Source organism: Mustela putorius, unplaced genomic scaffold, assembly GCF_011764305.1.
Source record: "Mustela putorius furo isolate JIRA1106 unplaced genomic scaffold, ASM1176430v1.1 tig00000174_pilon_pilon_pilon, whole genome shotgun sequence".
NCBI classification, from domain to species: Eukaryota; Metazoa; Chordata; class Mammalia; order Carnivora; family Mustelidae; genus Mustela; species Mustela putorius.
This window is the reverse complement of record NW_025421304.1, coordinates 36342180-36354718: the sequence shown is the minus strand read 5'-3', so window position 1 is coordinate 36354718 and position 12539 is coordinate 36342180. Positions and strand designations below refer to the sequence as shown.

Sequence of the window (12539 nt, the reverse complement as noted above, 5' to 3'; positions counted from 1 at the left end):
CCGTCCCTGATAAACAGGGGTCAGATTTCATAAGGGGGTGGGTGTGCGTGAGAGAGAGAAAGAGAAAGAGAGAGAGAGGAATATGAATACGAATCTCAAAGGCCAAACTCGGGCCAGTGTCGGAAGCCAGAGGGCTGAGCTGGGCTGACCCGACTCCGAGCTTCCCTGGAGTTAACTCGCGTAGGCGTTCGCTCTCCCCACGCCGCCCTCCCAAGGGCACGCGACGCCAGCCGGCAGCCAGTCCCCGCGCGTAATGGTCCCTGAACAACTTATTTCCCCTCCTTCAAGGAGGGTAGTTAAAACGTGCTTTCTCCCCGCGCGGACCCGGAGCCACTCGGGCTGCCCCCGGCGAGGCGGCGTCCTGGGCGCAGTCGGAACCCTGAGCCCCCCCCACACACACACTCCCCGCGCCCCCGCGCCCCTGCGCGCGGGCTCCAGGAAAAGGGACAAAGAGTTTGTGCTCTTTGACTCAAAGGGCCAAGTTTGAGCTCCCCGCAGCTACGCACGGGGAAGGCAGGCACCCCCCGGCAGACGCCTTGGTGCCAAAGCTGGAGCAGGAGAAGCAGCTCCGGAGCGAATTCACAGTCCCGGGGATGGGGGCTGCCCGGGAAGGGGGGGTCACGCCAATCCCCGCAGAGCGAGTGGAGGGCAAGCCGGCGCTCCGGAAGGCAGGCCTCTCTAGTGCTCCTAAGTAAAGCAATCGCCCTCTCCGTCCTCCCGGGTTCCCGCAGTCCTTCTGGACTACTCCTTCCCCTCTCGCACCAAACTTTGCGCCGGGCTTTGCTCCCTTCCCGGGAGGCTGCGGCGCGGGAAGGGTTAAGCCCTCTTGTCCCAGCTGACAGTCAGCTGATTGGACCCTGATTGACAGCTCGGAAAAGTTTCCTTGTTTCTATCTATTATGCTAATCGCGGCCGCTCACGTCGCCTCCCATTGGCTCGGAGTACCAGTCAATTTCCCATTTGGGCCTGACGTCACAAGTGCTATAAAACTCAGCAATTGCTTTAAACTCTTCTTGCTGGATCAGAGGCTTTAAAATCTTTTTTCATCTTCGAGCTGTAGCTCGGGCTGCTCTTCGGCTCGGCCTCCCCCCTTTTGCTCTCTGCCTCGCCTTTCCCCAGGACTTCGCTATTTCGCTTTAAAAAAAAAAAAAAGGCAAGAAAGAACTAAACTCCCCCCTCCCTTTCCTCCAGCCGGGCTGCACCTCTGTCTTGCACTTTGCACGGAGAGCGCGCGCGAGGGAGAGAGAGAGGAAAGAAAATAATAATAACAATAATAATAAGAGCAGGCAGAAGAGAAGGCGAGAAGCATGAAGTGTTAACTCCCCCGTGCCAAGGCCCGCGCCGCCGGACAGCCGCCCGCCGCGCCTCCAGCCCCGAGCGGCCGCCGCGCGCGCCCCGCCTGCAGCCCGGGCCGGCGAGGCGAGCCCTCCTTATGCAAAGCGCGCAGCGGAGCGGCGAGCGGGGGACGCCGCGCACCCGGCCGGGCTCCTCCGGCTTCGCCGCCGCCGCCGCCGCCACCGCAGCCCGCGGAGGACCTTCCCGAGCCTGAAGCAGCCGGCTCGGCACGCACGGAGGCGAGCAGGCGAGGAGGGGCCGGGGCGAGCGAGCGAGCACATTGGCGTGAGCAGGGGGGAGGGAGGGCGGGCGCGGGGGGCGCGGGCAGGGCGGGGGGTGTGTGCGCGCTCGGAGGTTTCGGGCCAGCCACCGCCGCGCGAGCTAGAAGCGCCCCAGCCCGGCAAGCTGGCTCACCCGCTGGCCACCCAGCACAGCCCGCTGGCCCCTCTCCTGCAGCCCATCTGGCGGAGCGGCGGCGGCGGCGGCGGCGGCAGGAGAATGGCATCAGAACTGGCAATGAGCAACTCCGACCTGCCCACCAGTCCCCTGGCCATGGAATATGTTAATGACTTCGATCTGATGAAGTTTGAAGTGAAAAAGGAACCGGTGGAGACCGACCGCATCATCAGCCAGTGCGGCCGTCTCATCGCCGGGGGCTCGCTGTCCTCCACCCCCATGAGCACGCCGTGCAGCTCGGTGCCCCCTTCCCCCAGCTTCTCGGCGCCCAGCCCGGGCTCGGGCAGCGAGCAGAAGGCGCACCTGGAAGACTACTACTGGATGACCGGCTACCCGCAGCAGCTGAACCCGGAGGCGCTGGGCTTCAGCCCCGAGGACGCGGTCGAGGCGCTCATCAGCAACAGCCACCAGCTCCAGGGCGGCTTCGATGGCTACGCGCGCGGGGCGCAGCAGCTGGCCTCGGCAGCCGGGGCCGGCGCCGGCGCCTCCCTGGGCGGCAGCGGCGAGGAGATGGGCCCCGCCGCCGCCGTGGTGTCCGCCGTGATCGCCGCGGCCGCCGCGCAGAGCGGCGCGGGCCCGCACTACCACCACCACCACCACCACCACGCCGCCGGCCACCACCACCACCCGACGGCCGGCGCGCCCGGCGCCGCGGGCAGCGCGTCAGCCTCGGCCGGTGGCGCGGGCGGCGCGGGCGGCGGTGGCCCGGCCAGCGCCGGGGGCGGCGGCGGCGGCGGCGGCGGCGGAGGCGGCGGGGGCGCGGCGGGGGCGGGGGGCGCCCTGCACCCGCACCACGCCGCGGGCGGCCTGCACTTCGACGACCGCTTCTCCGACGAGCAGCTGGTGACCATGTCGGTGCGCGAGCTGAACCGGCAGCTGCGCGGGGTCAGCAAGGAGGAGGTGATCCGGCTGAAGCAGAAGAGGCGGACCCTGAAAAACCGTGGCTATGCCCAGTCCTGCCGCTTCAAGAGGGTGCAGCAGAGACACGTCCTGGAGTCCGAGAAGAACCAGCTGCTGCAGCAGGTCGACCACCTCAAGCAGGAGATCTCCAGGCTGGTGCGCGAGAGGGACGCGTACAAGGAGAAATACGAGAAGTTGGTGAGCAGCGGCTTCCGAGAAAACGGCTCCAGCAGCGACAACCCGTCCTCTCCCGAGTTTTTCATGTGAGTCTGACACGCGATCCCACAGCTAGCCACCTTGATAAGTGCTCCGTGGGGGTCCGACTCGGGTGTGGGCTTGCTAGTTCCAGAGCCGTGCTCGCCGCCACCTCGCCCCCTCCCCTGCTGAGATTGCCCGATGCCCCTGCACACACACACGCGCGCGCGCGCGCACAGACACACACACACACAACACACGCACGCACACACACACACACACCCTGCTCCAAGTTGGCGGTGGTGGTGGCTGTTTTTAAATGGGGAGGGAGTGAATGTCTGGCTCATGGATTGCCAATCTGAAATTCTCCATAACTTGCTAGCTTTTTTTTTTTTATTTACACCTCCCTTACACGCACACACACACACACACACACACACAATGTTCAAAGATCTCAGCAGAGTTCTTCATGCTCACCTTTGAAGCCTGCATCATTCACAGTGTTTTGTTTTGTTTTTTTTTTTTTCTCCTTCTTCAGTTCATGAGCTGGTGTTCATTTTCTGTGTGTGTGTGTGTTTTATTTTGTTTGGATTTTTTTTTTTAATTTTACTTTTTGGAGCTTGCTGTGTTGGCCTTTTCCCCAACCTTCACCCTCACGCCCTCTTCACCCATCTCCCCACGAGATAAAAGAAAAACAAAAAAAAAAAAAAGCTAAGTTTTTTTTTCTCCTCCTGAGTTCTTCATGTGAGATTGATTGAGCTTGCAAAGAAAAAAAAATGTGAAATGTTATAGACTTGCAGCGCGCTGAGTTCCTTCGGGGTTTTTAGCATTGTTATGCTAAACTAGAGAAAAAAAAAATCCTCATGAACCTGCCACAATCAAGCCTGCATCAACCTTCTGGGTGTGACTTGTGAGTTTTGGCCTTATCATGCCAAATCTGAGAGTTTAGTCTGCCATTAAAAAACTCATTCTCATCTCATGCATTATTATGCTTGCTACTTTGTCTTAGCAACAATGAACTATAACTGTTTCAAAGACTTTATGGAAAAGAGACATTATATTAATAAAAAAAAAAGCCTGCATGCTGGACATGTATGGTATAATTATTTTTTTCTTTTTTTTTTCTTTTGGCTTGGAAATGGACGTTCGAAGACTTATGGCATGGCATTCATACTTTTGTTTTAATTGCCTCATGACTTTTTTGAGTTCAGAACAAAAAAGTGCCACCCTAGAGCCTTCTTCCCATGAAAGTTTGCATCTGCTCCAAAACTGCTTTGAGTTACTGAGAACTTCAGCCTCCCATTGTAAATGCACTGAAGGCATTCCTTGTCAAAGATGCCAGAATGGGTTAAAAATTTAACATGGCAAACATTAAAAGAACTCTTAATGTTTTCTTTTTAATAAGAATGACACCCCACTTTGGGGACTAAAATTGTGCTGTTGTGGAAAGCAGTCTAAATTTATTTTTTAAGAAAAAAAGAAATCTGCCCCATTATTTTTGGTTTGTTTTATTTTTATTATTATTATTCTTTTTTTTTTTTTTTTTTTGGCTTTTGGTCATTGTCAAATGTGGAATGCTATGGGTTCCTAGTATATAATTTAATTCTAGTTTTTATAATCTGTTAGCCCAGTTAAAATGTATGCTACAGATAAAGGAATGTTATAGATAAATTTGAAAGAGTTAGGTCTGTTTAGCTGTAGATTTTTTAAAAGATTGATGCACTAAATTGTTTACTGTTGTGATGTTAAGGGGGGTAGAGTTTGCAAGGGGACTGTTTAAAAAAAAAAGTAGCTTATACAGCATGTGCTTGCAACTTAAATATAAGTTGGGTATGTGTAGTCTTTGCTATACCACTGACTGTATTGAAAACCAAAGTATTAAAGGGGAAACACCCCTGTTTATATCTGTAGGGGTATTTTACATTCAAAATGTATGTTTTTTTTTTCAAATTTAAAGTATTTGGGACTGAATTGCACTAAGATATAACCTGCAAGCATATAATACAAAAAAATTTGCAAAACTGTTTAGAACGCTAATAAAATTTATGCAGTTATAAAAATGGCATTACTGCACAGTTTTAAGATGATGCAGATTTTTTTACAGTTGTATTGTGGTGCAGAACTGGATTTTCTGTAACTTAAAAAAAAATCCACAGTTTTAAAGGCAATAATCAGTTAAATGTTATTTTCAGGGACTGACATCCTGTCTTTAAAAAAAAAATGAAAAGTAAATCTTACCACAATAAATATAAAAAAATCTTGTCAGTTACTTTTCTTTTACATATTTTGCTGTGCAAAATTGTTTTATATCTTGAGTTACTAACTAACCACGCGTGATGTTCCTATGTGCTTTTCTTTCATTTTCAATTCTGGTTATATCAAGAGAAAGAATAATCTACAATAATAAACTGCATTTTTTTTTTGATTCTGTGCTCAGTTTCTTAGTGTACAATTTAACTGGGCCCAAAACTGCATTAGAAGTGTAAGATGCATCCTTTTCTCCAGAGGCAGGATTCATGGAGGTGTAGGGAGGCAGTAATTCAGGGCGAAACATAGGCTGTTTTGTGAGGTGGGAGGCCATCCCTTTGAATAATTAGAAATATTTAATGTAAATGCAAATTATGACCTCTCAAAATGCAGCCCCCCCCCCAAAAGCCCCCCCTTCCATGCAAAGTTTTCAGTTTTCAAGTGAGTTGAGACATCATTGCCCTCTGGTGAAAACAAACAAAATCCCAACCAGAGTAGGGCCTGCTCAGCATTGCTCTTGGCTCCTGGTCCAGCCCAGCAGCAAGCCCATCTAGAGGGAAATGGGCCCGGCAAAGAAGTCATGGCAGGAGGTGGCTTGGGCGCATATGCATTTCATGGTAAAGATAAACAATTCTTGCCTTTTGGCTAGAATTGATTATTTTTCCTTCTTCCCTTACACACCATGATTTTCTGGTTAGCAGGGCCCGACCAGACTTAACATCAACACTTTGGACAAATCCAGTTGCTTGTTTTGTTTTTTAACTCTGAAGGTCATTTGTATTAAATAGGAAAAAGAAAAACCCACCCCTTACTCACATAACCCCAAGGTCATCTCTGAATTTAAAACTGTGTCATTAAATCATGTTTCACAGTATTTAGCAGAGAGAGGCTTCTCCACTTAGACAAGCTGGCTATGATTAGATCACCTTAACTCCAGAAACACAAGCGAAAAAGTAATACCTTGATAGAATCTGTGCTCTGATTGATCAGTATTTGCCCCCAAACTAGCTGTATTTCGAGGCTAACTTCAAAGATGACTTGGAAAGCCTTGAGCTACCTTCTTCACAAACAGCGTTGACCTATTTTAAAATGACATAAATTCGTGCAACTAATGTTACGAATTCATGCAGTCTGCACTCCTAATCGGCTTCCCCTAGAATGCTAAAAGAATGTTAGACAAAGCCAACACTGTTTTGAAAATATAGCCAAACACGATGACTTTTGTTTTATTTTGTTTTGTTTTTTGTTTTTTTTTGTTTTTAAGATAATATTGCAACTCTGAAGAAAGGCCTTATTTTGAAGAAAACAGGTTGTGCTTGGCGCAGACGAGCTCTGGCCAGTTGATATCCTGTCTTCCTTCCCCTTTTTCACAGAACGCACAGAGAGGGTAAACCCACTGCATTTTGACCTTTCTTCATGTGCCAGTTTGGATAGAACTCCTGACTCCACACTTCATTTTGCTTAACAAAAGTCTTCATAGTAAACGTAAATCCCTGGTAAATCCCTGCGCTGGAAGTTAGCACTTCTCTGTTTCAGAGGTTTGGGTTTTTTTTTTTTTTTTTTTTCCCTCTGATCCCCTGGAGGAGACAGGCAGTTTCCCCCTGAAGGGGTAGAGACACAGATAGATCAGTTATGCTAAAAGCTCAGTCTCAGATGAAAGCTTTGAGGCAAATGCTTCTGAAAATCAGAGTGTCATTGAAGATGGACTCACTGCAGTCCCGTCCTGAGAAAAACACTTGTGCCACAATTAAGCATTTTGATAGGACTCGACAAGGCAGTTCACTGTAATAAGTGGGTTTGGGCCCCAAACATTAGAAAGCAGAGAGGCACTGGCAAAAATGGGGTTTGGGTGGCTGGCTTTAAGAGAAAGTTAACTCCTTAGTGAAAGGCAGTTTTACATAGAAGCATGACTATAAAACTTTGAAATGTAGCCTGAGAGGCAAACACAAATACATGTGTTTGTTGTTTTATTTTTTTTTAACAAAGAAATCCTAAATTCTGCCTAAGTGTCCCTAGTAGAAATAAATTTTTATTTAAAAAATAAATAAGTTCTGTAAGGAAATCTCGCTTTCCTTTTCCACTGCATCTGAGTCTTTGTCTAAATAGTGTTAAAATTCCTTTCATTCCAATTACAGAACCGAGCCCACTCGCAAGTTGGAGCCATCAGTGGGATACGCCACATTTTGGAAGCCCCAGCAATGTATACTTACAGTGTTTTCATAAAAAGAAATTTATGTAAGAACTGTACATTAAAAATTTATCATTATTATCATTATTATTATTATTATCATCGTTTGCAGCCTTAAGAGAGCACTGTGCCCCTGACTTCCGTTTAGTCTCCTTTTTAAAGAAAAATGTGTTAGAGAGGAAGAGTGGTAGGTGTGTAACCTCCATACTGTGAACTGTGCCTCTGGTCCGAGGGTCTTTCGATGCCAACCTAGAGAAAAGCACGAGGGGGCTTCTGTCCTTACGGCGTGCGAAACTAAATAGGTACCATTGTTTTCAACCTGTGAGATGAGTTTTTAAAAAGCCACTGAAATTGAAAGGAGATCTGTATGCACCTTTATACGAAGAGAAGTTTCCCAGAAAGTAGCAGCTAGCGTTTTTGAAACATGTAGACACGCACACTCTAAATAGTACCTTTTCACACTTCATTGTTTCTCTGGCAGATAATTTTACTAAAAAGAAAAATATACGTGCCTCCCCCTCCCCAAGCAGATGCCACAGGCAGAAGCTTTAGCCAAGCCTCAGCACCCTGGGTTTCTGGTAGGCCCCGGATAGTAATATATTTATCAGTGATGTCAAACGTGTACATTTATCAGACATGGCTGTAAATGAAAACAGCGTGTGGCAAAATATAAAGTTAGTTAAACCACACCCTCCATGTGCTTTTTCCTCCACTTCTAGCCTCCTGGGCCATTCACAAAATCACCTCCCTTGTGTTTCCCTACTCTTTGCACATTTCCTTTTGTTTAAAAAAAAAAAAAAAACTGTAACAGGTTTTCACACTGTATCTGACACATTCATAGATCGACATCAAAGTAGACAGAGGTTCTTCCTTCACCTCGGTGAGGAAAGGATGTCTCGAAACCATGTTTGTCCGCCTCGGTGCCATAACCATCCGGGCCCCTTTCCACACGGGCCGCTCCAAATAACCCCACGTGTAATGTATTATGGAATGCGAGATTCTACCACCCCTGATCTCTCCTCCCTTCTCCCTTTACCCCCGTCGTTTTTATTTCGTGATATCAATTCTAGATGGTTCTTTTCTCCTAGAGGACCTCCCCTCTGCCAAACCACCGGGTTTCCTGCTCAGCACGGTGAACGGAGGGCCGGGCGGCAGCCCCCCTGGCAAACGTGGGCCACGGCCGCCTCCGTAGCCGCGTCCCCAGCACAGCCCTGTCTCAGTAACAAGTTGCTTCTGACACAAAGGTTGCCAGAGTGGAGTACGTCGGAGGCTTTTGTTGATGTTCCTCGTGCTTTGTTTGGGACGACTTACTTCCGTAGTCACACACTCTTGGCTTTAGAAAATGTACTCCTCCCGGGCTTCTAGGCCAATCAATATTTTTAAAAGTCTGCTTGCCACACAGGTGTCTCTGTATTTCGCTCGTCGGTAGTTAAAGCCTAACCGAGGTAGGCTGGAGGCTGAAATCCATGAGTGACAACCTTCAGCCTTCTGACTCCTGTACCAGGGAAACACACCGCCAGGCTTCTGGCCTTACTTTCCATGTAAACATGCATGAGAGGAGGAATAAGAGGCCGGATTCCTCTGCTCTAGATGGTTTGCAAAGCTTCCCACTGCGATTGACTTTCATGTGATTTTTTTTTTTTTTTAAATCACGTCGCCCCTTCCTAGGAAGACATGTCTTGGTTTTTTAGGGGAAGATCTATCACAGTGATAGGCTCTCATTTTCACCGCTTCTCGTTATTCCTCAGGATGCTGAATGAATAACTGGGAGTCGGGGTCTTCCTTGTTGTTGGGAGGAAAATAAGAGAAACCTGACGTTTGTTCTCATTCTTGGCTCGTCCTAAATGGGAAAGGAGACCCAAGTCCAAGGCAAGGCGTCTAGCGGCCATCTGTACGGAAGGTGGTCTGGGGTCCAGCCCCCCCCCACCCCGAATCAGGATTTGTTTGTTTGTTTTTGCTCTGGTTTTAAAACAGTCAGGAGCCTCAACCCACCTTCTGATAACACTGCTTTTCTCACTTTTGATATAAATCTTCAAACCCTAGACATCAAACAGCCCCAGAAAAGGGGAATTCTCTCCAAGCCTTGCTCGGCCCCGGCTCCTGAACAAACCCAGCTCTGTCTGGCACTTTTTCTCCAGCGGGGGTAGGGGACAGGGTGAGAGAATTTCAGTCCCCCAGGCTGTCTCATGATTGTCTGGGCATAAAGAAGTACAGTCCTGCAACAATGCGGGAACATCTTTATCCTTTAGAGAGGGACAAAACAAAAAACAAAGCAAATCAAATTGCTCTGCACGAAGGCGTAGCAAAACCCCAGGCTCCTGTTCTCGGCACCCTCTGTGGGCGGTGAGAAATGAAGGAAGGACGAGGGAAGGGTGGGGAGGACTTTGAAGGCAAGAGTCCTAGGAATAATCCCAGTTGCCAGCCTGAATCTCACTTGCTCTCCGGGTAAGGGCAGGCCCAGTGTGTCCACGGACCAGGTGCGAACGAGGTTCGACGGTCCGCTCGGTTCCCATCCGCTCTCACATGTGTTTCCTTTTTCAAAACAATTTGAGAGCTTAAACCCAAACTGAGAAATCTGGGGAAATTGTTAATGCCTCAGCTTTGGGGGCATTTATAAATATATCCATCTGTAATTTTACAGTGGTGCCGTTTTGAATCAGTCAGACCTGTTATGCCAATATTTATATATGGTCCCGTGTAGGGTTTAGGCACTGTGACAGTCTTCATTGTTTAAATTCGAAAGCCCTTTGCGTGTGTGCATGTGTGTGTGTGTGCGCGTGTGTGCGTGGGTGCGCATGTGTGTGTGTGTGTGTGTGTCTTCCATAAGTTTGCCCGCTATCATAAGGCTGAGATAGAAGGGACCTATCGATAGCACACAGAAATCAGATCTTCATATGAATTTGCATCAGAGTTGGGCAATTTTAAGAAACTCACAAAGCCCATTTTCCACAGAGAGGCTATGACTGGAATGCACAGTCCCTTACTCAAATCCTAATCATCCACTGAGCACCTCTACCCTTGTTCAACAAAATCCATTCTCTTTTCCTTTCTTTTTGTGAAATAACATTTTCCCCCTATAATTAGGACTTTGGATTGCAAAATCACATTCCTCTCTTCTCCGCAGATTCTTGGATCTTTAGTTATGATTAGAAAGGGGCATTAATTCAAGAAGCGAGGATGAGGGAGGGGTGTTTGTGGACGTTCGGGAAGAGGACGGGGGGAGAGGAAATAGCTCTGTGTTCACCCCCCACACCCCTCAGCCCCTGCCCCGCCCGGGCTCGGGTGTGAGCTACACACAGGGGATTTGGGATTCTGAAAATTCTGATCGCCAACCTTGAGCAGTTCCCAGCTAAGATTCCAAAACATGCTTTTTCCCTGTGGCTGGTTCTTTCAGTAAGGAAATAGGAGAGGCCGTTGAAGCAGAACCAGGCAGAGAGGCTTGAAAACCGCTCTTCTGAGAAGCCCCCCAAGGACGATTGTGAAGGGATCCTGCACTGGGAAGTCCGGTCAGCAGGGAGGACCCAGAATTTGCCCCAGTTCTGTGTGACCTCATCCACTTCTGGAAGCCCATAGAAATGGGTTTCTGGCCTTCCGTTGGGGGCGTCCTCCAGCAGTAAAGCAGGCTTGAGGATCCTAGAACAATAGGTGATTCCAAACTAGGCCAGCGGAGTGGAGAACAGGAAGGGGTCAATGTGCGGGGCTGGGGGAGTACCACTACCACAAGCCAACCTTAGCTTAGGATCCCCAACCAGGGATCAGAGCTAGGTCTGTCCCAGGGCCCCACCTTCCACCAGAAAAGATCTGCTTGCGGGGTGACTGACAGACGGCTGACAGACCCCAGGATCCCCAGGATTCCTAAATGCACTACCCATGTTCTGAGCTCCAGGGCTGTGGCCTCTCATCACTGGACACTTGCCCCATTCCAGTGCCCTCTCTGTAATATTTACCCCCTCTTTCTCCCATGCCTAGTCACCCAGGGCCTTGTGAGAGTTAGAGGTCACCGCCTGGGGCCAGAAGGCAGTGCCTAAGCTGAGGCCTTGGACGCATCACATCACTCCTGCCCCAGTTTAGGTGCAGACAAGGGCAGGGCTGGAGTGAAGGGCTGGCCAGCAGCTCCCGGAGAGAAGCTAGGGGGTGGCTCATGGAATGTTTAGCACTGGCTGCAGAGGGTGGTGACAAGGGTCTTGATATGAAGGCTGGGAAGAGGCTGAGGTTACCCATTTCTTGGTTTCCTTGCCCCGCACTGGCCACACCTCTCCTTCTGGCTCTGGCCCTGTATACACTTGGTCTGCGTTGGGGGTGAGGAGGGAATTTGCAGGGCAACCGCAGGCTGCTGGGGGTGAGTGGAGTCAGGTGTGCTCTCGACCCTGGGCAGGGGGGGGGGGGGGGGACCCTGGCTGCACTGGTGGCAGGCACCTAAGGACAGAAGGCAGGAACCACAGGGTAGGTCCCAGAGGCTGCCTGAGGTCACCAGGCAGTCCCTGCTCTGCTCTCTCCAAGCTCTGCGCTGCGCCCCCCAGAGGCTGGCACACTCCTGGCCACCACGGGACTCCTCTTGGAGAGGCCCAAGATACCCGGGGGGCTGGGGGGGAGGGGCAGCATCACAACAGCAGCCTTCTATCCCCAGTCTCCAGCTTGCCCCAGTGCCCCGTGCCCATCGGGTGCCCACGCCCCAGCAGGGGCCTCGGGTTTGTATTGGAATTTGGTTTAATTTTCCAAGAGGACTGACCTAGCCAGAGTGGAGTGCCTGTGGACGTCCAAACTCCCCGTTCTGTTGTGCCCCTGGGTGGGTGGGTGAGAGGGAGGGGGCTTCAGCCCTAAAAGGCTCCACCTTCCACCCCTCACCTTGGGACTCCCACCCCACCCTTGTGAGCCTCCCCAGGAGCTTTAAGATCCTCTTCGGCTGCTCCAGGCCATTTGATTTGTACTCTGTTAATTTTCGGGCCTATTTTTCAGATCTGTTTTCCTGCTCTGGTTAGAGGAAGGAGGAAAAAGAGAAAGGAAAGGAGGAAATCCAGAGAGCATTTCAGGATCTTCATAGAAATCCCCATATGGTTGGGGGTTTTGATGGTATAGTTTGATGCTCATGGTAAACAAAAGCCAGTCAAACAAACTTTATTTTGATTTGGACAACAGCTCTGTCATGAGGGTCTTGCTTGCATTCTCAGATTTTCAACACAGTTCTGGTCCAGTTTTGAGCCCTCAGGACCTGTTTTTAC

At 49.9% G+C, this 12539-nt stretch overlaps 1 protein-coding gene across 3 annotated transcripts in view; it reads left to right on the top strand.

Moving 5' to 3' along the window:
• The first annotated feature begins 998 nt into the window (after nt 1–998).
• MAF (MAF bZIP transcription factor) overlaps nt 999–12539 on the top strand; it is a 334711-nt gene continuing 323170 nt past the window's right edge. For 2 of the 3 annotated variants that reach the window (XM_013057034.2, XM_013057032.2), the window contains exon 1: nt 999–2953. In XM_013057034.2, the coding sequence (XP_012912488.2) occupies nt 1833–2953 (1121 nt within the window). In that variant the 5' untranslated portion in view covers nt 999–1832. Of the gene's footprint in view, nt 2954–7267; nt 7417–12539 lie in introns of those variants that run through there. The other variant, XM_004754070.3, reaches the window with a different exon arrangement.